Source organism: Tinamus guttatus, unplaced genomic scaffold (genome assembly GCF_059628265.1).
Source record: "Tinamus guttatus ecotype Peru unplaced genomic scaffold, ASM5962826v1 Tinamus_guttatus_pri_ptg000098l, whole genome shotgun sequence".
NCBI lineage: Eukaryota > Metazoa > Chordata > Aves > Tinamiformes > Tinamidae > Tinamus > Tinamus guttatus.
The window spans coordinates 640,929-665,483 of NW_028288632.1; the positions used below are offsets into that span (position 1 = coordinate 640,929).

At 47.3% G+C, this 24,555-nt stretch overlaps 1 protein-coding gene and 1 non-coding gene across 12 annotated transcripts; both read right to left on the bottom strand.

Moving 5' to 3' along the window:
* Positions 1-123: 123 nt before the first annotated feature.
* Positions 124-23,870, bottom strand: CHD4 (chromodomain helicase DNA binding protein 4). Of its 11 annotated transcripts, none has more exons than XM_088520753.1 (39): positions 23,712-23,870; positions 21,300-21,427; positions 20,916-21,107; positions 20,469-20,587; positions 19,791-20,032; positions 19,582-19,709; positions 19,337-19,472; positions 18,936-19,117; positions 18,563-18,802; positions 17,505-17,708; positions 17,214-17,419; positions 16,792-16,923; positions 16,347-16,443; positions 15,737-15,928; positions 15,439-15,639; positions 14,265-14,402; positions 10,686-10,807; positions 10,369-10,542; positions 9,611-9,752; positions 8,999-9,130; positions 8,777-8,894; positions 8,439-8,563; positions 7,907-8,144; positions 7,581-7,753; positions 7,254-7,434; positions 7,068-7,154; positions 6,809-6,894; positions 6,591-6,724; positions 5,946-6,090; positions 4,312-4,477; positions 3,821-3,930; positions 3,397-3,532; positions 3,077-3,154; positions 2,821-2,958; positions 2,618-2,726; positions 2,181-2,313; positions 998-1,193; positions 713-888; positions 124-604 (listed from the first exon to the last, which is right to left on the bottom strand). In XM_088520753.1, the coding sequence occupies exons 1-39, from the start codon at positions 23,806-23,808 to the stop codon at positions 587-589; spliced, it is 5,751 nt and encodes a 1,916-aa protein (XP_088376879.1). In that variant the 5' UTR covers positions 23,809-23,870; the 3' UTR covers positions 124-586. The 11 variants fall into 11 exon arrangements, with proteins under 11 accessions (XP_088376879.1, XP_010220208.2, XP_088376877.1 ...); XM_010221906.2 differs by having other exon boundaries at positions 3,397-3,529; positions 6,809-6,897; XM_088520751.1 differs by having other exon boundaries at positions 6,809-6,897.
* On the bottom strand, positions 4,145-4,284 carry LOC148595432 (small Cajal body-specific RNA 11). The gene has a single exon (XR_015913157.1).
* Positions 23,871-24,555: the final 685 nt, after the last annotated feature.

Consider the following 24,555-nt stretch of genomic DNA (forward strand, 5'->3'; position numbering starts at 1 on the left):
GCATAAGGTAGGCCTAAGAGAAGAGAGAGAGATCAAGTATGGTGCCATTTTCTAACAAATCTCAGTGAAGGCCATGAATAAAATACAAGGAAACTTTTATTTCTTTCCCCACTTTTATCAAGATTTTCCTGTTTGTTTTGTCTTCAAGCTGCTTATTAGTGGATAAGTCCGGTCAGTTTTTGTATTAAAAAGGATCTTGATGGAGGTAGCTTTGTCTCTGTCCTGGCTTTTGCTTGGTCTCACCTGTGCACTCATCTTGGTAAACAAACTCAAAATAAAATTAAAAACAAAAATGGGAATTCCAGGCTGAGGCAGCGAGCAATGCAGCCAGGTTCTCTGTGTAACAGACATGGCGCTGTGGCCTCCAGTCACTATATACAGAGTCCATCATACATCCCCCTCTCTCCTAAGCACACTCCTTGCTCCAGCGGCTGGCTGCAGAGGAGGGAGATTCTTCTCCCGGAGACCTGTACAGCAGCTTCCGTGGAGGGAAGCAGCACCCAGTCAGGAATGTCAGGCAGGGGTAGAGTGTCAAGGGGAGGGTCGCTTCAGCTCGGCCAACAGGTCCACAGCTCTGGCCCCAGACTCACTGCTGCTGGGCCACCTGCAGGGCGAGAGGAGGGCGGCTGAGACCCGGCAGCAGCCCGGAAACAGGAGCTGCTATGGGGCGAGCGTGCAGTGGGCTGGCCCCTCCACCACACAGGGCACCTACTTGCTGGGGCGGCGGTGGCGGCGGGGGCTCGCTGCTGCGGTTGGCCAGCCTGCTGAGAATGTTTCGCTCTGACATCTGGAGGCGCACGGCCACGGGCGGGATGCGTGCTATGGTGGCAGGCAGACGAGTCACATCTGCCTTCATATCACTCAAGAGCTCCTCCAGCTGCTTCAGAACTGGAAGAGAAAGGGGGGTGGGTTCAGAAGAAACCCCTGCCTGGGTAAAAGGCCAAATGGGGCAGAGATGCTAAACAAATATGCACCCTTGCTCAACACATTGTATCACCTTTGTGCAGCACAGCATTGGCAGGTTTGTTCCCAGCCATGGACTCCTTGGAGAGGTGCTGGTGGCTCTCAGCCAGGCACTCCACCTCTGCAAAGCGCGTGTTCAGCGCCATGGAAGGGTGAGACGGGTCCTCGGACATGTTCAGGTAGGCAGCTCGCCGCAGCTGCTCCTCGATGACCAGCGCTTGCTCTAGGAGCTGCAATAGACAGGGCAGGTAAGCAAGTCTTCCAGAAATGGCCTTGTTCCTCCCACCTGTCTCCTCTTGTTCCACTTTACCACCCACCTGACATGAAATTCTGCAGGTAAAAACCTCATTTCACAGGGTAGTGCTTATACTGAAATAAAGAGTATATACTAAAAAAAAATTAAAGAAACAAGTCTTCAGTAAGCTAAGCCAGGCAAATAAGAAAAGCAGGACATATCCCAGCCAGTTTAGTAAGTCTTGTCCTGTAGGATGCTCCTCTACTAGCGTGGCTCAGATTCCTGAAGGCTTTAAAACCATCCCCTCCTTCCCAACTCTAAAGGAAGATCTTTCAGTCCTTCTGTAGAGAGCAACAGGAATAGAGCTTTTCTTTTGAGCTTCACTGAGAAATATCCTGAACTGCTAATAGGAAGGAGTCTAAAAAAACACCACTATTAGGCACATCAGAATAGGACACTTGAAGAAATCAAATCAGACAGTGCAGGGCAGATAAGCCAAGTTGCACTGAATCTCACAGCAAAATAGTCCTAAGAATTGCATGAATTGGTTTTAAAATCACTTTCAGAATGAAACTCTGGTCACTCATAAGTACTTCAGGCAGGAGACCGAAGACAGACCCTTTACCAGTCCAGTGTTATACAATGTTTTCAAGTTCTATTAAGGCATACTGAAGTGTCTGTAAGCACACCAAGCAGAAACTGTGCTGGAAACAGTCACTAACACCTCCTGAATGCCAGTTTTTAAGGAAACACATGGAGAGAATGCTGAACCAAGCTTCCCAATACACTGCTTTCAGAGAAAAGAGCTCCTATCATGAAGCTACTACATAATTCTAACAAAATGCTGCACTTTCTAGCCACCAATAGGAAAAACATTGCAAAAGCCTTCACCTTAACAGAAAAACCAGAGTATCAAGTTCAGATTAGATTCAGAATAGATTAACTGAAAAAGACACTTACCACTCTGAAGAGGAAACCTTACCTTAAACCTTCTTGCCAAGAACTTATTCTTAATTTCCAGGAAGTTGCCTCTGTTCATCTCACCCTTGAAAGGTTCATTGAGGATGGCGTAACGAGGATCATTCTGAATATCTTGCCAACGGGCATAGCCATGACTGAGATGGGATGAGCTCAGGCAAACAAAGGCATTGAGAACAAGGGAAAACACAGCCCAGGCAGACACATTTCAATAGGGAGGAGGGCAAGGAGGTGTAGAGAGAGGAAAAAAGGGCTAGGGATAGGCAAGAATAATGCCCTGCTCACCAAGTCTTAACTATGGTGACACGAACCCCTCCTCCCAGCAAGGCAGCATTCTTGTGAAACAAGTTAAAGCATCCTCTCACTGAATGCAACCATGGCAGACCCAAAGGGATTTATACCAAAAAAGGGGAGACTGCTCATCCATCAGGGTAAGGATACTTGATAATTCCAGCAAGGAGCCAGTAATCATGACGCCGATGCCAGATTTCATAGGTCTTCTTTGTAACAGTTGCAGCCCGCTCCTCATTCTGCCACAGAGAGTGTAGTTCTGGAAAAACAAGAGACAAGAATAGCTCCAGGTTTCATCAAGACAAGCAGAGACAGGTAAATTACCTAAGTTCAAGCATAGGCAGGTCTCTCACCAGTAAAGCCACCATCAGCTATGTTGAACATGAAGCGCTGCTTTACTGCCTTCTTGTGCCTTTCATCTACTGACTCTTTCAGCATCTCTCCATTCTGCAGCATCACCACATCTCTCTTATCGTCCTCCTTTTTCTCTTCTGTACATACAATTAGGAAACAATTAAGAAAAACACAGCACATTCCATAGCACGTTGGACCTACAAAGAGCCTTTGCTGGAGAAGGGTTAAGGAGGAAATGGAATTGTCATAGCTCACCCTTCTCATCCAGAGTGATTATAGGAGGTTCTGAGGGTGCCTCAATAGATGCTCTGTCTTCTACTTTCTCCACATCAGCTGCAGAAGTGGAATATGAGATGTAGCTGGTACGTCCAAGAATTCAGTGCAACCTAACACCGCTCTCTGCCTCCCTGTTCAAAGCCCTGAAATGCCCCCCTTCGTTATCCTGTACACATGCCCCTTTCCTTAAGGTGAAGCACTGAGTACAGAGGCAGAGAAGACATAGCTTGAGGAAGTTGTTTTTTGTTTTTTGTTTTTTTTTTAATTGCTCTTAAGGGTCTTAGCCTTCCTAGAGATACCTTTGCTCTCCACTTCCATTGGCTCGTCTGGTCTTTCTTTCACCTCTGGTTCCTCTACCTTTTTTTCATCTGCCTCTGCAGGATTCACTGGAGATTTTGCTTCCTGTGGTGGTGTCTCCACAGGCTGAGCACACTGCTTAGGACAGAAATCATCAATGAGAAGAGAAGCAAAGCAGCATATGGTCAAAATCAATGACCTACTTCAGCACTTTGAGAAAACAGTAAAAGCAGTTTGGAAAATGTCCTATAAAGCAGATAGAGGGGAAGATGCATAGAACTGTCAGGCCAGCTCTTCTAAAGACCCTGAGAGTTTGCTTTTAGCATTTTCTCAGGCAGAACTTGCCCCAGAGGCTGAGGGACACAGCAGAGTGGGGCAGAATTAGAGATATTTGAAACTGCATGAAGCAAACAGCTGAGCACTCACCTCCATAGGAACCTCCGAGTCAGTAGCAGAGGCACTGAGCTCTTTCTCTGGTTCAGATGACTCTCCTTGTTCCTTAGTGCTGGCTCCTTCTTCTACCTTTATTCCCTCTTCTGTGTATTTCCACCCCAGAGCAGCGCAGTAGACAAGAGAAGGAGAAAAGCCATCAGTAGGGTCTTCCCCTCACTGTGACCAAGCACACACCTCCTTGCTCCCAGAGATTAGGCCCATACAAATGGCACCTATGTCACACACAAGACAAAGCCCCTTCCCTGCCCACCACAAATACAGGGCTTCTCCCTGAAGTCAGCTCGTTCAAAGGAAGCCAGTGTCCTCTCTTGCCTTTAAGGGCATGCACATGTCTTTGGCAGCCCTCCTAACAGGAGAGGTCAGTTGATCTGCGTCCACCCCCAAGCCCCCTACCACAGCTCTGGTGAGGGGGAACAGATGGGATGAGGTCAGGACGCAGGAGTGTGCAAGGGGGTAGCTCTCACCGGGTGGGGGCACAGGAGCAGGAGTATTTGGCTGGGTATCCCCTGGTGTTGAAGGAGTTGGAGTTTTGGGAGATGGTGAGCTTGGCTGTGAAAGCTTCTTGTTCTCCTCTATCTCTGCCAGTTCTGGCATGCTCCAGCGTCCATTCACATGCTCAAATTCCTGCACCTACATGAGAACGAGAACAAGACTATTATTGCAAGAAAGAGACTATTTATGATGGAATGACCAGCTAGATAGATAAGGGGAGAGCTGTGGATGTCGTCTATCTTGACTTCAGCAAGGTTTTTGACATCGTCCTTCACAACATGGGTTGTGACCAACTCTCCTGGGGGTTGGACAAGATGACCTCTAGAGGTCCCTTCCAACCTTAAGCATTCTATGATTCTATAACATCCTCCAGGGCCAGCTCCGGAAGTGTGGAATAGATGAGTGGACAGTGAGGTGGATTAGGAATTGGCTGGATGGCAGAGTTCAGAAGGTGGTGATCAGCAGTGCAGAATCTAGTTGGAGGCCAGTGTGCCCCAGGGGTCAGTCCTCGGTCCAGTCCTGTTTAATTTATTCATCAATGACCTGGATGAAGGCACAAGGGCTCCCTCAGCAAGTTTGCTGATGATATGAAACTGGGAGGAGTAGCTGATACCCCAGAGGGCTGTGCTGCCATCCAGAGGGACCCAGACAGGCTGGGCAACTGGGCAGTGAAAAACCTCATGAAATTCAACAAGGCCAAGTGCAAGGTTCTGCACCTGAGCAGAAATAACCCCAGATACCAGTACAGGCTGGGGACCAACCTTCTGGAGAGCAGCTCTGCAGAGAAGGACTTGGGTGTCATGGTGGACAATAAGTTGACCATGAGGCAGCAGTGTGCCCTCGTGGCCAAGAAGGCCAATGGGATCCTGGGCTGCATTAAGAAGAGCGTCTCCAGCAGGTCGAGGGAGGTGATCCTGCCCCTCTACTCAGCCCTGGTGAGGCCGCATCTGGAGTACTGTGTCCAGTACTGGGCTCCTCAGTACAAGAGGGATGTGGAGCTGCTGGAGAGAGTCCAGCGCAGGGCTACAAGGATGATCAGGGGCCTGGAACATCTGCCCTATGAGGAGAGGCTGAGGGAGCTGGGCCTGTTCAGCCTGGAGAAGAGAAGGCTGAGAGGAGACCTGATTAGTCTCTATCAGTCAGTGAGGAGGATGGTGCTGGCCTCTTTTCACTGGTGGCCACTGACAGAACTTGAGGAAATGGCCGGAAACTGAAGCATCAAGAGTTCCACAGGAACTTAAGGAAAAAATTTCTTAAGAGTGAGGGTGACAGAGCACTGGAACAGGCTGCCCAGAGAGGTTGTGGAGTCTCCTTCTCTGGAGATCTTCAAAATCCACTTGGACGCAGTCCTGTGCCACGTGCTCTAGGTGACCCTGCGCGTGCAGGGGGGTTGGACTAGATGACCTCTAGAGGTCCCTTCCAACTTTAACCATTCTGTGATTCTGTAATTGCAGCAGTCACATAAAGTTCATCTTCACACTAGGCAGACAACCACTTGGTATGTGACAAGCAAATGGGTGGGGAAGAAAACTCAATGGCCTAGCACAGCAGCAAACAGAGAGGTTGTATGGATATGAAAGGAGGTGTTACTCTGCTAGACACTCACCTTCTTCCGTATGAGCGACATGACCCCGATGCGGGTAAGGACGTGCTGTCGAGAAAGACCTTCCCTGGGGACTCCGTCTGCAAAAGTCTCTGCGCCATCAGCCCCAGGCTCACACAGATGGCGCATGAAGAGTGAGACATAGGCCCTGGAGAAGGAGGAGCCATGCCATTAGACTAGAAAGCGGGTAAGACTGAATCCAGGCAGGATCAAATCCTTTTCAGTATACAGTAAAGGGAGCCACTCCAATACTCCCAACCCACAGTAACACAAGTACTGGGGTTTCTATCACTTCAGGAGAGAATCTCCACACAGAATTACTATAAGAAGTCATCTGCTGTCTTAATTTCTGACTCAAAATCCAAAGCCAAGAAAGGACTTGGGCAGAACGCTGTTACATACTTGCCTGGCTAGGCTACTCTTCTCTAGACAATTGCTTTTAGTGACCTTTAGAGCAAGTCCAAAAAGAACCAGCAACAATCCCCAGTCTTTCCCAGGATATGTTCATCTGCCCCCCGGCCCTTTACAAGATCATCCAGTACGATGAGGAGGCGCTGCAGTCCCTCAGAAAGGCCAGAAAAGCCCTCGAATTCATCCCTTGCACAGAGGCCAGAGATTGCCCATCATCTTCATCTAACGCAGGCTTACTTGAACTCTTTCTCCGACTTGCCACGGAGGTCCCGAACGAGCCACTGGGTGGTGAAGGCATCCTGAGGGGGCATTCCATAGCGCATGATGGCATTAAGGAACGCTTTCCGCTGACGTGCATTGAAACCCAGGACCTAGAAAGGAGAAAGGCAGATATGGAGACAGCACTGTATACAGGGGCAGCTAGGACTTAGAGAACTATCCTGGGTGTTACTTACCTCAATGTTCCCTCCCACACGAGCAAGTAAGGGAGGCAAAGGCTTGTCCTTATCATTTCTCAGGCCTTTGCGGCTAGGCCGACGAGCTGCTGAAGAGAGAAATGCAGCTAAGGAAGAGAGATAATGCACAGCACATTGTTGTGTGAATATTTCCCTTGCAGAAAAGCAATATAACGTGTACCAAGCAACACAATTTAGTTCCGGCTGTTCTCACACCCAGAAAAAGTGTTCCAGGAACTCTGGCTTCACCACAACTTACCTTCAGACCTCTCATCAAAGTCCTCATCTCCTTCTTCAGAAGCAACTGAGTAATCTGACTGGTTATCTGACTGGTCATCCTGCCAGTCTGAAAGGAAAACAGCACGTGAGCCTGAGACGCTACTCCGTGACTCTCCCCACAGAACACACGCCTGCCCCTCATCCCCAGGACTCCACGCATTTGTACCTCTGTCTTCCTGGGAGCCATCATTGTAGTTAACCTGCTTGCGAATACGTTTGCCCTTGCCCAGATTCCTGGCCAGATCCTCTTGCTGCTGCTCATAATGGTGACGCAGCAGTTTTTCCCAGTAATCAGGGTCAACTGACTCTTCCTGCTTAATGATCTCCCGTTCAACCTCCTCTTCCTCCTGTCACAGACAGGCAATAAATTCAGAGCCAGCCCTGTACTTAGCCAGCCTCTTAGAGCAGAGATACAGCTGCTTGCTGCCCTCATAAGCATGAGAGCCCTCTTTGCTGATTAGAAGATAGTAGCTGACAGCCACCTTACACTCACCCCCATCTCTTCTTCACGGACCACATACTGCGCCACTTTGAAAGAGCTGAGATATTCATTCATGCCCTGAAGTTCCGTGTCTTCCGTTTCGTCCTGGTTGCGGTCTAACAGACGCTCAATTGCTTTGTCATCATAATGGATAACACTGCTGTCTTCACCTTCTTTGTTATCCCCTGAAAGAGGAGCACGGACAATTGCTGCATGGAGTTCAAAGGACAAGATAGGGGAATACACCACCCTGCACATCTGAAAGCCACAGCCCTCAGCCTCCTGCCTGAATGAGCCTGTCCCCCCCATCTTGCCTAGTTCTCCTCCCAGGCACTCACCTCCCTCAGTAGCCTCATCCTTGAAGAGTTCCTCGGTGCCAAATTTGAGGATGTCATCAAGTTCCTGTTTAGACATGGAGCCTGTCTTGGAGCCCAACCCTGGCCTCACTACCAGATGCGTTAACATCATTTTCTTCTTGGCGACCTGCGTGATGCGCTCCTCCACCGAGGCCCTTGTCACAAAGCGGTATATCATCACTTTCTTGTTCTGGCCAATCCTATGGGCACGACTGAAGGCCTACAAAAGAGAACATGTGCTCAAAGCAGTCCACAGCCACACAAGCAGTAGCCTGTTACATGCCATCAGCTTTAAAACTTGCCAGTTGCCTTTATGCTTCTTCCGAAAATTAGAGAAGGTCAGGCCATAGAAGAATCTTTTGCTTTTTTACTTCCCATCTACCTATCTCCACCTGCTCCAACTTTGTGTTTTTAAAATGGAAGTCTCACAGATATTCCTTCTCTCCTACTAATGCTTTTACCTCCCCCCCTTCCTCAGTATCACTCCTTAGTGAGCAGTCTCATTCATTCTCACCTGAATGTCATTGTGGGGATTCCAGTCTGAATCATAGATAATCACAGTGTCTGCTGTAGCCAAGTTAATACCAAGACCTCCAGCTCGAGTTGAAAGTAGAAAACAGAACTGCGGAGCACCAGGAGCTTGAATGCAGGGAGAGAATAAAAGTAATCAAGGGAGAGCACGTTATTCAAATGTGGATTTTTATTTGCTCTATCATGTTATGTGATGAGTATCACAGGCAGTTTCCAACTCCAGGGAGTACTGCTCTTATCCAGTAACCAACAATCCCACGCTGACCTCTAAAAACATACACAGCAGTTTTCATTTTGTGCAGAAAGTTAGAGATTTCATACCATTGAAGCGATCAATAGCCTCCTGACGCATGTTCCCTGTGATTCCTCCATCAATCCGTTCGTATTTGTACCCTTCATGTTCCAGAAAGTCTTCCAGAAGATCCAACATTTTAGTCATCTGAGTATCAAAAACAACAACAGTGAGTGGTGTGAGATGGTATCGTACAGGTGGCCTCCTTTTTCAGGATGGGAATTCCCAACCTTCAAATTTTTCCCAAATACCTGTGAGAATATGAGCACCCTGTGACCTCCTTCCTTGAGATTCTTTAACATCTTCTGGAGTAGCAATAGCTTTCCAGAGGCTCGAATAAGAGCACTACCATCATACATGCCATTTGGCATTTTTGGAGCTTCCTGAAAAAGAGGAAAAAAGGGATGTGTCTGAATTACAAATCCTCCCCAAAACCACCTGAAGGGACATGGCTTATTATTAATCCCCATCTGTGTTCAGCATCAGATCCTGGCTCGTGTCTGGCTATTTAACTTACCAGAACTACCATGGGTAGCACTACTTATGCACTACTGCTCCCCTACACCTTTTTTATCGCAGTTTGATTCCTGAGTTCTTATCAGCTCAGTCCCTATTCTTACTGTCTTTACGATCTTGCAGTAAACTGCAAGACAGTTCCTACTTATTATACAGAAAGAATGAGAAAGGAGAGGTCTTCTAAGGCATCAGGCCTATACAAAACCATAAAAAGTGTGTGTGCAGGGGGGAAGATAAAAGTGAAAAGAGGAAGAACAATCCTTCCAAAGCTAGGATAACTGTCTCTCTGACATCATCATCCAGCTAAGCATTTCCATCTAGAGAATAAATCAAGCGACAAAACATACCATAGCAGCCACAGGAAAGAGGTAGGGGTGGTTACAGCACTTTTTCAGATCCATAACAACATTGAGCAAGGAGACTTGGTTACCACCACCACGTGCATTCAGTGCTTCAAAGTTTCTTGTCAAAATGTATTTATAATATTTCCTGAAAAGAAGGAAAGTAACTCAGTCACCTTCAGGAGAACGCCCAGCATACCCTTTCCTGCCAAACTCTGTACAGCTCTTGACATTACCTGCCTGCTCCTTATGCTCTGCCAGCAGCACTCACTATCCCTTTATCCCTTATGTCAGGGCCCAGGATTACTCCTCCCTGTACTACAGGGCTGGCAGGAAATCTTGCTCCTACATAATATGCAGAAAGCCTTGCAGTAAGGATGAGCAGCTGCCCCAGAACCCTCTTTCAAACTACAGAACAGAGCAACAATAGTTGAACAATATTCAACAATAGTTGAATAGTTTTAGGACTAGAGGAAATGGCCGGAAACTGAAACATCAAAAATTCCATAGGAACTTAAGGAAAAATTTCTTAACAGTGAGGGTGACAGAGCACTGGAACAGGCTGCCCAGAGAGGTTGTGGAGTCTCCTTCTCTGGAGATCTTCAAAACCCGCTTGGATGCAGTCCTGTGCCACGTGCTTTAGGTGTCCCTGCGTATGCAGGGGGGTTGGACTAGATGATCTCTAGAGGTCCCTTCCAACCCTAAGCATTCTATGATTCTATGATTCTATGAACAGCAGGTGTTCCCTCTATCCCCATACTCACTTCTGCATAGGGCTCAGCTCCACTCTGACAATGAGTTCAGTCTTAGATGGCATGTTCTTGAAAACATCAGCTTTGAGGCGCCTCAGCATGTGTGGGCCCAGCATGTCATGCAGCTTCTTTATCTGATCTTCCTTGGCAATATCTGCAAACTCTTCTAGGAAGCCCTCCAAGTTACTGCAGAAAGAGATGTGCTTGGCAAGAGCCACACAGAAAAAAAGGAGAAAAAAAGGGGAAAAAAAAAAAAAAAAAAGGTGGGAGGCAGATAGGAGTGACAATACAGAGCCAGGCTTGGCCTGAACTTGCACTATAAGACATACTGGAATCTCTCAGGCGTCAAGAAGTTCAGCAGGTGGAACAGTTCTTCCAGGTTGTTCTGCAGGGGAGTTCCTGTAAGCAGCAGCTTATGCTGGAGGGAGTAGCCATTCAGCACACGGAAAAACTGAGAAATGGAGAACACAAGAAAGGAGAGAGAAAAAAGAAGAAAACACCTATGAAGGCCTCATAAGTCAAAGTCCTCAAAAGAAGAATTTATTTGGAAGGAGGAAAAAAGGACAAGAGAAAAAATATCAACATCTCCCCACTAAACTGGGGTTCAATTTAGACCATATCAGCTGATCAGGCGAGAGCTCCTAGTAGTTCACATTCCAGTCAGGATCACTATAGCCTGATCTCATTCACACCACTCTTCTGCATAACTAAAAACTGTCTGCAGCAAATTCACCCACTACCACCAGATGCTGACAAGTTACCTTTCATCTTTTTAGTTACAAACCATTCCAGATCACCAAGTCACGGTGGACTGGTATATTATACTCTTTTCCCTCCTAAATTGACATGCCATATCCCTGTGACTTCTCAGCTATTTCTGAAAGTCCTAAAGAAAAATCACTCCTCCTATTCTTATCAATTCCAGTGGTGTGCTGAAGTTCTGCACAGACAAAGGATAAAAAGAAAAAAAAAAGAAAAAAAAGAAAAAAGAAAGAAAAAAAGCTAAGTGTTTGTCAAGTTCTCTCTGAGGTACTTTGGGCTGGTTTTCACTACAATCAAGTGATTCCAGATAGAGCTGGTGAACTGTAAAGTACTTAACTGAGAAGTACAAGTACACCATGTTTGCAAGCATAAATTCACAGTAAAGCAGTATTTTTACTTGTGAACTTAGCCATTTCGCCACTTATTTAACATGACACAATATCTAACTTGACGAATGGTTTGTGTTAGACAGCAAACAAGAACCAAGGAACTCGGAACCACTAATGATTTGGCTATCACACCAGAAGCATCAGTGCCATAACTCTCACAGGGATTTATGCTTCTACATAATTACCTTCAATAACATTCTCATCTTCAATTACCTCAGTAATTGAAATTACTGAGCATTATCTGCAAAACCATGTCTTGGTAAGATAGGTAATAACCACATAATCTGTTAAGAAACAGCAGATCTGTCTTGTAACCAACCACCTAAAGCTATCTTCATGAGAGAGGAAACTGTTCTGGAGAAGGACAGATTTAAATGGTCAACCAATTTTAATGGACAACCAATCATAATTTAATCATTGCAAAACCCTGAGTGTTTAAGTGTAGTCTTTCAGTTCATAGGTATGAACAGCAAGCATTCAGGGGAGCTTCCAGACAACTGGAGACTGGCCAGTGTAACACCCATCTACAAGAAGGGGCAGATGGAGGATCTGGGGAACTACAGGCCTGTCAGCCTGACCTCAGGGAAAGTTATGGAGCAGATCAGCTTGAGGACAATCACACAGCATGTGCATAATGACCAGGGGATCAGGCCCAGCCAACATGGGCTCATGAAAGGCAGGTCCTGCCTCACCACCCCCATCTCCTTATATGACCAGGTGGCCATCCTAGTGGATGAGGGAAACACTGTGGTCATGGTCTACTTCAGGAAGGCCTTTGACAGTCTCCCACTGCCTTCTCCTGGAGAAGTCGGCACCTCATAGCTTACACAGGTGGACTCCTGGCTGGGTGAGAAACTGTCTGACTGGCCTGGCCCAGAGAGTGGTGGTGAATATAGTTAAATCCAGCTGGCAACCTGTCACAAGCAGTGTTCTCCAGGGTCAATGTTGGGGCTGGTCCCCTTTAATATCTTTATCAATGATCTGGATGAGGGGATTGAGGGCACCCTCAGCAAGTTTGCAGACAACACCAAGCTGGGAGGCAGAGTTGATCTGCTTGAGGGTACGAAGGCTCTGTAGAGGGATCAGGACAGGCTGGATTGATGGCCTGAGACCAACCATATGAGGTTCAACAAGGCCAAGTGCCCAGTCCAGCACTTCAGTCACAACACAGCACTGCAGGCTTGGGACAGCGTGTCTGGAGAACTGCATGGCAGAAAAGGATCTGGAGGTGTTGGTCGACAGGCAGCTGAACACAAGCTAGCAGTGTGCGCAGGTGGCCAAGAAGGTCAATGACCTCCTGGCTTGTATCAGGGACAGTGTAGTCAGCAGGACCAGGGAAGTGATTGTTCCTCTGTACTCAGTGCTGGTGAGGCCGCACCTCAAATACTGTGTTCAGTTTTGGGCCCCTCACTACAAGAGGTGCTGGACTGTGTCCAAAGGGCAACAACGCTGGGGAAGGGGCTGGTGCACAGACCTTACCAGAAGTGGCCAAGGAAGCTGCGGTTATTTAGTCTGGAGAAGAGGAGGCTCAGGGGAGACCTTATTGCTCTCTACAACTACTGAAAGGAGGTTGTAGTGAGGCTGGGGTCGATCTTTTCTCCAGAAGAACCACTGACACGACAACAGGAAATGGCCTCAAGTTGCCCCAGAGGAGGTTCAGGTTAGGAAGAATTTCTACATAAAAAGAGTAGTCAAGCATTGGAACAGGCTGCCCAAGGCAGTGATGGAACCACTGCCCCAGCGTGTGTTCAAGAAATATGTAGATGAAGCACATAGGGGCAAGGTTTAGCAGGCATGGTGTTGAACACCATGGTGTTGGACACCATGATCTTCAAGGTCTTTTCCAACCATAGTGATTCTATGATTATTATGTCCCAGAAAAAGGATCAGGAAATTTTACTTCAAGCACAGCTGTGATGTCTGGAAAATATGCCTCACTGAAATCCAAAAAAGCATTAGAGAAGAAACAAGATAACTCCCCTCAGCCCCTCCCCCCTCTACAACAGGTAGCTTTATCTGACAGTCTTGAAGAATCTGTAAAATCACTTTTCCAATAACACTTTAGTGCCATATGCACTATAACTGGAACTCAGTTGAAATCGGACAAGTCAATACCAGAATTAAGGCAAAAGAATTCAAAGAGCAGCTGTATTAAGACAATAGGTCTATTCTGTGGATTCAAAAGGCTTAGCTAGGTGCATCCTCATATAAATGCAGCTACAGGGCTTTCAGCATCTACCCAGGTGGTTTTGGCCACTGCTGATCAGCTCTCCTGTTTCTGTAAGATGTAATTAACACTGCTACACAAGCATATGAATACACACAGGAAGTCTGATCTGGAAGCAGGACAACTTTGTTCTTATCACTCATTTTATGCTCAATGTGGTAAGATTTTCTATGGCAGAGGCGGTATAGACATATGATCTGCTTCCAGAGAAGCCAGTTCATATCCTAGAGCAACAAAAAAAATAGACAGGTTTGTTTTCCAGCATATGCCAATTGCCCTATTCACCCAGAAAGACATTGCAATCAGTAGGATACATTACAAGAGAAGTTGTTACCAGTAATAAGCAGTCTGAAGATGACGAATGTATTTTTTCTGTTTTTCTTTTAAAATAATGCATCAAATTGACTCTTGAACAGCAAGCTAGATGTTAGCAGACTTCAGAATGGCTCTCATGTTTGCACAGCCTCTCCCTGTTCCCCTCCATGACACAGGTCATGCCTACAGACCTTACCACATTTACTTTCCTGTACCTTAGACTGGTTGTTCTTCAGCCGGTGAGCTTCATCCACTATGAGGCAGGCCCAGTCTATAGAACCCAGTATGGCCATATCAATTGTGATGAGTTCATAGGAGGTGAGAAGTACATGGAACTTCACAGCTGCCTCTTTCTACAAAGAGAAAAGGATAAACAATGATAATGGGACAGAGGAAAGATCAGGACAAAAAGGTAGGGTCTCCTGTCAAACTATGACCAGCAGGGGCCAAACAGCACACTCAAAGGTTGTTTTCTCACTGCCACTTTCCTGTCAAAAAACTGCAAATGCTGCCCCAATCATTTTGGCTTTTAACATTTCACTACTCACACATGTAGCTCCTCAACTCCTATTGGCTCCTTCTGACCAGCTGCCAGATCTCCTAACAGAGAAGTTTGGGAATGAGCAGTGAATAGAGCCATGTCAGGAAAATGCTACTTAGCAAAGAACAGCTTACCAAAAGCTAAATACCCTGAAGCCAAGTAGATTATTGCAGAACTTCATGTTACTATCTGTGGTTAATGCAATTCTAAGTTTCAAGGAAAGCCAAGGAATCCTCACCCAGCTGCCCCTGGGGAAACTGCAGCACCTTACTTCTGCAACCCTCCCTCCAGCCATGTTGTTTGCAAGCTGGCTACAAGATCTAGATTTAGTGTAAACATAGGATTTGGAGAGTTACTAGCAAGACTAAAGTTATACAAAAATCAGCCCCCTCAGACTGTTCCATCTTGCCGGGACACAGAGTGTGATTTCTCAGCTGTCTAGCTGTAGCCTCACTGTCAGGCATTTATTCACAGAAGAAACTAAAAAGAACCAAATTCATGCAGGTCAGCAATTTTGACATTGACTTAAAATTGTACAAAACATCATACAGAACTTCACAGATGAGGTAGAATTAAGAAAGAGACTAACTTATAGTCAGCATTGTCTTAAGTCACCATATCCTCCTCCTCCCAATCCCAAGTACTGAATTTTTATGGGCTAGTAGAAGCATCTAACACACATAGATGAGTCTGAAGACCCACTAACCATGAGCTGGTAGTTATTTCCTTGGGGAAGCTACTTGTCAGTACCAGCTCCTATGGTTTTTGCAGTATTTGAACCTTGGCTCCCGAAAGTCACACTGTACGTCCCTTCCAACGCATGCCTACATTACGGCCAAGTTCTGTACCTTCATTCTGGATGCCTTCTTGCCTCCACGTATGGCATTATCCTCAAAGGTGAATTCATTCTCACGGATGATAGCCCGGCTGTCTTTGTCACCCACGTAAGTCACAACATACATATCTGGGGCCCACATCTCAAATTCTCGTTCCCAGTTGATGATTGTGGAGAGCGGGGCACTCACCAAGAAGGGTCCTTTTGAGTGGCCCTATGAAGAGGGCCATTAAGAGCATTAGCAGAATTCATCCACCAACACAGACACTGTTCCCCACAGCACTGACTACGCAGCCACATTTGCCCCTTACCTCTTTGTATAGGGAATATAGGAACACAGCTGTTTGCACAGTCTTTCCCAGACCCATTTCATCAGCCAAGATTGTATCTGTGCCCTGGGCCCAGGAGAAACGCAGCCAGTTCAGTCCTTCCAGTTGGTAGGGATGCAAGGTTCCCCCAGTCACATCAAGGTACTCTGGCTGCCGGTCATACTTCACCGTGGGCTATAGCAAAGAGAAGGGAGCACTGAAATTCTGCTACCAGGACACCTTTCCTAGTCATCTACGTATTGTCCAGTGAAGGTGAGACTCCATAGGAGAGGACCAGATTAGTACCGGAGTCTAGTCCCCAAGCAGGCAAAAAACATCCCTCAAAAAACTTGTGCTAACCAACCATTACAGAGGGCCAGCCAGTCTCTTAGATAACAAGAAAGCTCCATAAGCCATTCTGACTTCGGGCCAGAAAACCCAAACCCTCTTCACCCTTCAGCTTCATCATCCCTCTTCACCCTTCAGCTTCATCATCCATTCATCAAATCAGAGGCACCAGCCGGTATCACTAACTAAACTTGATGTATTTTCCCCTCTCACAAAATCAGTACCTATGTATCAGATAGCTCCTAAGCAGGAGACAGTAACTTACATCCACTGTGGGAGTTTCAGGGGGCCTTTCCAGTTTCCGCATCTTCACTTTCTTTAATTTCTTTCCAGGCCTGCCCTCTTCACCTCTCATGAGCTCCCTATGCAGAGACAGTCCAAAAAGTGTCCAAGTTTAACAACTTTTGTGAAAGATCAAATGAAAACAGTTGCATAGCATAGGAGGGCAATTAATCAACCTCGGGTATTTCGGGAGAATACACTATAACCTTCATAAACTGCCATGGAGGCATTAAGGTCCCTGGCCAAAGGGTTACAGAGTCAGCAACCGGAAGATGCTTCCTGACACTATATATAGTGTGTATATATACATATATATATACACACACACACACATCTCAATCCAGCCATTGCTATGGACTGACCATAAGCTCCTGATAGTTGCTCTTGAGGCAAGGGAAGTAATGCAGCCTCCTAGATACTCTACTTACCTGTGATTCCAGTAGGCTTGTTTGTAGAGGTCATAATCCTGGATATCCACATCCTCACTTTCCCAGGATGCCTGGTCATAGGGTAGGTCTCTCCACTTAATCAAATAGTGGACGTTCCCCTTCTTATCCACACTGAGGAAGAAAGCAGCAAATGTTAAGCTGAATGGGGAAGAAAAAAAATCTTTCATTCAACCCAGAGGGGAGAGAAGGAAAAAATACATTAATGAAGCAGCAGAAACACAAGAAAAATAACGTTCATCATGCAAACAAATTTACCAGAGTTTCCATTACTATCCTTATTCACATAGCAGAAACTAGCTCATCTACTCTCCTTAAACAAGGCTTAATGCTTCTGTTAAAACTCTCTTGCTTTTAAAGAAAAAGAGGTATTTAGGTGCAGACATCTTCGCTGTCTCCCCTACCTGTGGTTGAGGATCCTGTGGATCATCATCCACTCAGGCTTGATGCCGTATCGATAGAAGCGCTCCTCCATCTCAGCATATTTGGGGTCCTTGTTTTTTCTCTTTCGGCTTTTCTCCTCCTCCCCACCAAAGTCTCCCGAGGGTGGTTCATCCATATCATTCTTGCGCTGGTAGTTTCGAAACATGACCTGGCAGTGCAGCTCCAGCTAGAATCAGGACAGTGGCATCAAATCTCTCTTCCTGAATATTCACAGAAAATTATCTGCACCTTTGATTTTAGCCTCGACTCACCTGCAACTCTGACACCCAAGAGCAGTGCCAGTAGGACATGCCTTGCCACTTGACAAAGAATTGCCTCTCAGGGCGACCTTCGAGAGGCTTAGGGGGAGGAGCATTGGGGTCTGCATCAGGGGGACGTGGTGGCACAGGGCCAACTGGGGGTTGGCCCCATTTCCAGATCAGGATCTTCTGCACCTTTCCTTTCAAAGCTGGGCACTGGAAAATTAGACAGAGCACAAGAGACTGCAAGTGTTCTACTCCTCAGCACTTACATGCTGGAAACACACACACACAGTCACTTTCCTTTCTTAGTTATAACGGTACTACACAGATGGAATTTCCTTTTTGAAACTCTTGCACTTGTAACCTTTCCTCCTTTCATCCTGAGCCTTTTTTTTTTTTTTTTAAAACGGTCTTGACAGTTTGTCTTTTTCCAGGACTAGCAAACCCCAAACCGGATCCATCAGCTCAATTTAGCTGTCTCTCTCCAGGGCAATACTAATTCAGAAATTCTACTCGAAACACAGAAATTGCTAGACTTGGTGAGCCCAGGAGGCCATCCAACCAAAACTTCAGTGGAAGCTGGCACAGAAAATATCTAGCTGTAGACATACTCCAAAGCAGCTTGAATTTTGTTCGTTACCACAGAAGTCTCTATTACTTAATGAAAGCATCTAACACCATTTATAAATACTTCACTTCAATGACATGTATGTATGCAGTTTTTCCCAGTTAGCTATAAGAAATGGCTTAGCATGTTACAGGGCTGTAGCTCAGAAACTCTTGGCTCCAGTATTAGCTAAAAATATTTTAAAATGCTGAATTTCCTTGCAACTATACTCCTATCTGTGCATACATATAGGGCAAACTTTACAGAAACCAATGGCCGTAGTTTTCTTTTCTGCTCTCTAGAACAACCAAGGTACCAGGCACCATCCAGCATTGCAAAGCAATCTTCAGATGAACTATAAGTAATCTCTGAGAACTAAGCATCTACGGAAAAAGACAAGCTAGAGGGAGTAGGTCCATCCTCTCGTCACAATAGTAGAACAGCGCTAGCAAAAACTCACAGTGCAGCGGGGACACAGCCACTCCCCATTGGGAATCTCCGGCAGCGGGGGGTTCAGACAGTGGATGTGGTAGGATGAAGGACAGGCATCACAGCACAGCAACTCTCCTCCATCCTTGCAGACTCTACAGAACTCCATATGGTGGTCATCCTCTTCTTCAGCATCCCCCACAACATCCTCCAGGATCTCCTCACCTTCAGAGTTATCCTCCTTTGCTTCCCACTGAATACCCTCTTTTTCCTATAGGGGAGAGAAGTCAGAAAAACAGAGTTACACATCCATGACTGTTGCATGACCACAGAAGAACAGACCCAAATCACTTGACCTCACTCTCCACAATCTCTTGCACAGTTTGTGGGAATTCAGTACTCACACAGTGTGGGCAGCTCCATTTGCCCTCTGGAGCTTTCTCCATGTCTGGGTCCAGGCAAACCATATGGTAGGCCCGAGGGCAGGTATCACACAATATAATCTCTCCTCCTTGCTGGCAAACCTCACAGTAGTCCTGGTGATCAGTCTCATAGCCATCCACAGCCACGGCAGAGTCATCTTCACCTACAAAGCACGGCAAGCAGTTACAGGAGTACAGGCCACAGCAAGAGATATTTTACATCAAAGGAGGCTACTCCCTCAGCACGAATAGCCAGAACAGTAACGATCCAGAATCCAAAACCTCCCTCCAAGTATGCTGCTAGCATATTAATGGTACACAGATCCTCCTCCTATGTTTCCACACATTAGGCTGTGCTTCCATCTCCAATGGACATCATGTACCTTTCTTTTTCTTCTTCCCAGCTTTGAGTTTTTTGCGACTGCGACTACTACGGCTTGTAGATCCATCGGAAACAGAGTAGCTATTGATGCTGGCATCATCAAAGTCTGACTCCACATCCAGATCATCATCTTCACTCTGGGGTAGGCAAGAAGTTAAGTGGGGACACTGGGGACAGCAAGTGGAGGCACACCCCAGCATTTCTAGTGTCAGCACCTTCTTCCCATAAGGCAAAGGATTCACTTACTGATGATCTTTTCCGCTTGGAACCGAATCCTCCCAGTTTGATTTTCAAAGGCGCCACCTTCTTTGTTTTAGGTTTCTTCATGTCGGGGATACGAGGACTGGCCTTTGGCTTCCTCCGGGCATTGGGTCCTGAGAAGCAAGCAACCTGTGTGTGAGCACCGTGGCCGTGACCTCTCCCTCCCCACCACACTACCAGATCTTCCGCCTCACCTTTGCCCTCCTTTGTCTTGGCCTTCCTGAGTGGCACATCCACAGGGGGTTGCGGCAGGACAGCATCCACGTTGGTCACCATACTCTCCACTACCGCAACAGCTGCCGCTGCTGCGGCTGCCACAGATGCACCTGAACTCCCCTTGAAGGGGTTGTTTGTGCTGAACTCCCTCCATTTGGCTCCCAAGACCATCATCATCTTCGACACAGCTATTTTGGGGTTCTTGGCTGCAATAAGTGGCCTGTGTACAGGTAAAGAAGAAAGAGTTATGGGACAAGCCTCTGTCTGGATCTTCCCTCCCTGCTTCCTCTCCCCATCCCAGCATCACCTTTCTTTCCCAAGCCACATTCCTTTCTAATCTGTGATCTCAACAGACAGGGAAACTCTCTACTCCCACCCTTCTAACAGCATGGAGGCAAATGCTCTGGGCCTTGGAAAGCAAAATGGAATTTAGCACATTATTGAAGAAAGGGGACTGGGAGCTTAGACTTCTGTATCATCTGTCACTGAAAATTGACGAAGTTGGGGTCAATTTTCACTGTTGCTTCAGTTTTTGCTCTAGCGAGAAAGCTATAGTCTCTATTGTGCCTTAAGGATCTAAAAGTAAGGAACCCAATCCTTGTCCCACCTCTTCACTGCTCCGGCATCCTTCCAAGTACTAAAAGCTTGCAGCTCACCTGACAAACTGGCTGAAAGCTTTGTAGTTGGTAAGAGTACGATAATCTTCCTCTGTGAAGATATGATCAATATCCTCCATGCCCCAGTCCTCCAGGAGCTGAGCAGATGACTTGGGCTCCTGTATAAAGAGAATCACAGCAGTTCTGTGAAAAAGCACATGTTTTAGGTAACAGCAAGACATCTATACATCTTCAGATAACTCTGCAGCCCTGGACAGATGACTTTCACATTTACCTATCACTAGAAGAGGCCATGGGGCATCAGTGGACATGAGGAGATTTTAGAGATCCAGTATATATTCCAGATAAGTTTATGGAGGAGGAGAGAAAAACAAACAAACAAAAAACACACAAGAAAACCAAAAATCCCGTACATACTACACAAGGCAGGGAAACAGTCAAGACAAGCAGACTTGGGAGAGGAAATACACACTAAATATCCCTCACCTTGGAGTCGTCATCCTCTTCCTCCTCCTCTTCCTCCTCTTTGCGCTTGGCTTTGTTTTTCTTTTCTTTCTTAGGCCCCAATTTCTTCTTCTTTTTCTTCCCAGGGGTATAGTCACTGCCCTCACTGTCGGAACGCAGCACCTCCTCCTCTTCTTCCACAAACTCATTCCCCTCACCAGAGCTGTCACCCAGCTGGGGAGGGAAGGAGAGAGAAGGTCAGGCAGCTGTGAGAAGATATCCCACAAGCACTAAATGCCACATTACTCCCCCAATCTGTAGGGGATTCATAAAGAAGAGTTGCTGCCACAGGTCAAACAAAAGAAACAATTCGCTCATCCACACTTGCAGATTTTAGAGTACGGTGTAAAGTATGCTTTTTCTCACCTCCTTCTTCTGGCGTTTGCTGAGCTTGGGCACTTTGGGTTCCTTTAGTTTCTTGGGCTTCTTTTTCTTCTTTATCTTGGGTGTTTCAGCCTCTGACAAAAGCTCTTCTTCTGGCTCTTCTTCAGGTTCTGGAGGGGAAAGGTGACATGTCACACAAATGCCATCTGTGCACTGCAGCATAGCCAGCTTTTCACAGACATCACTTGATTTGTCTGATCCTTGCTACATACATACAAACACAGAAGTATTTAAGGTTGTTTGCTCATTTACTATCCATAAAAGATACTACTTAGTCATGAGATAAGGGACCTCTGTACATGCCTCACACAGAATCACAGAAAGGTTGAGGTTGGAAGGGGCCTCTAGAGATCACCTAGTCCAACCCCTTCCTGCTCCAGCAGGGACACCCAGAGCACATGGCACAGGGTGGCATCCAGGTGGGTTTTGAATATCTCCAGAGGAGACTCTACAACCTCTCTAGGCAGCCTGTTCCAGGGCTCTGTCACCCTCACAGCAAAGAAATTCTTCCTCACATGGAGGTGGAACTTCCTGTGTTTTAATTTGTACCCATTACTCCTTGTCCTATTGCTGAGAAGAGTTTGGCCCCATCCTCTTTACACCTCCCCTCCTCAATTCCCACTATATCTCTTCTCCAAACAGTTATGCTTGATTTGGGGACCAAAAGATTCCTGACAATCTACTTAATGATCTTCTCTTATCTTAGTCACATCTAAAGGACAAGGCAGGCAAAACAGGGAGTAGCCCAGTTAGCACAGGGAAGGGAGACAGAAAGACAGCACACAACTCCTTTTTTGTATACAAAAATCGACACAGAAAATGCATTTGTAAGAATCCATCTAGTACACTGCTTCATTCTATGGGCCTCCAGGGGAAGAAAAAAACAACATAATCACACAAAAGTATCCAGCCACTACAACAGTACAGAAGGCCCTGCAATGCCATGCAGGATAGAGGATAGTAAGCCACTACTTGCCCTCTCCTAACACAGGTATGTTGCTATCCCCAGCAACTCTTTCAAATATGGATTTGACAACTCGCCCCCGCCCCTCCAAGCCGCCGTCAAGTTCTCCCCCAGCCATGGAAAGGCGCTGGCTCCCATCAGCAGGGCACAGGTCCTGCAGGCCAGGAACTGCCTCTCCTCTGCGGCAGGCTCTGGAGGAGCCCGGCCATTCGCCCTGGCAGCCGCCCCGCCCCTCATGCTCCCGCTCCCTCCACAGGAAAATGGCCTCCTGGCCAAGGAAGCCGGGCAGCACAGAGGGAGCTGCAGCCGCTGGAGGTGAGATGAGACGACAAAGACAGCACCCACAATCTGGGGGGTCTTCCATCCCCGTTGCATTCCCAACCAATCGGTACCTCTTTGCTCACACCATCCTGCAACACCTACCCACAGTTCCCACATTTGCCCCTCCAGCAAGTACCACCCACCCTGCCCCTCCAGCACCTCTCAAGTCCCACCCTTTCCTGTAATGTTATCTAAGGCTCTTAAATCTGCAAGAACTTCAACAGCTTTCCTCATCAAAATTTCCCATACAAGGCTTACTGACAGCTCCTCCTGCCTAAAATTACACAGATGTCAAAAAAGCCCTCAAAATTTACAAAAGAAAAAAATAACTTTCTAGTTTCAACATTTTCCTCATATGATATTACAACAGTACAGAAAGCCTTAACAGGAAAATTCTGACTTGATCTTCTCTCCAGGACATATACTATCGCTTTCTATGACAAAGCACATCACACAGGTGCAAGGCCACGGAACAAGCCAGCAACACCATCAGAAACAGGAAAGCACCCAGTGCTCTACCCCAAACCCCTGTGTTGCTATGAGGATGCAATCACCAGGGAGAGAGCTAGGTACAAAGACCATGCAAAAAGCAAAGGTGAGCAGGCAGCACTGATCAAGAACCAAAAGAAACCTCAGTACCTGGGTGTGGTGAAGAAAGTGGGTCACACAACAGCCCAGGGCAGTTTGCTCTGGACGTCAGCAGGTTTGAGCTCCCAGATGAAAACAAGCCACACTCCCTGCCCTTTTCCGTAGTGCCCCTCTCCCTCTTCTCCACCCGCCCCATCCATGAAATATGAAGCTTGCAAGCATTTCAATGCCCTGTCAGAATCTGCCCCTCCGCATCCACTCCCTAACCCTCCCCAAAGCACAGGCCCCTGAAAACCTGTGATGCCTTGGAACAAAGTCAGCTCTACCTGACTAAAAGCCACGAGCCTCACATTTTGAGGTAGCACCAGGACTCTCATATCAAAACTGAAAGACACATGCACAACTCATAGTAATGTACATTACCCTACACATGATCTTCAGAAATCTCACATATTCAGCATGAAAACAGCATTGCCCCAAACCATACACTTGCACACACACATTGTCCATAGGTTCTGTACCTTGATGCTGGGGGATAGTGTTGTTCAGAAGGATTTCCATGTCATCATCATCACTGCCCCCCGAGCACGGGGATGGAGATCCAATGCCCGATGCCATGTCCCCCAAACTGGTGGGGGCTTGGGCTTATACAGGGTGTCTTCCCGCCAGTCAAGCCAGTACTTTATGGGGGGGGGAGGGGGAAAAAAAAAAAAAAGTTATAGCACAGCCAAACTCCTGTTTCACAAGCACTAGTGCTAACAAGAGGATCTGCAGGAAAGCTCAGACAACAGCTTTACTGGATTTGAAGCCTACGGATAATAGAAACACTGGCAGCAGGTATCAGCTTGGACTTGCGATGAAGTAGGCTCTGAAGACACACTACATAATAATAAACTGAGTCAGCGATTAATTCCCTGCAAAGCAGCCAAAACAGCTGTCTTATGGGAAAAGCTCCTGCAGCCAGGTGCCAGACCAGAATGAGCGCCCGGGGTTATTTCTACTATGGGCGAGCAGAAGGAGAGGTGCATTTCCCAAAGCAGACCTTGGATCGGGGCGCTGTCAGTGAGCCGCCGCAGCCGATCCGGCCGTCGCTAGGGCGGCGAGCGGCCGGGCAGGCGCAGCGGGCAGCCCTCACCTCGCCCGCGCGAACCTGGCGCTTAGGCCACCGCGGTCGGCGAGAGGGGCGCGCACCCGCCGTCGCCGCCTCCCCCGCGGCGATCCCGCGCCGCGGGCACCCTCGCGCTCGCACAAAAGACAGGAGAGGCGACGGCGGCTCTGCGCCCCCGCCCGGGCCGCCCTGCCCGCCCGCCACCCCCGCCGCGCCGCGGGGGGAGGGGACCGGCCGCCCGGCGGGGGCGCGGGGCG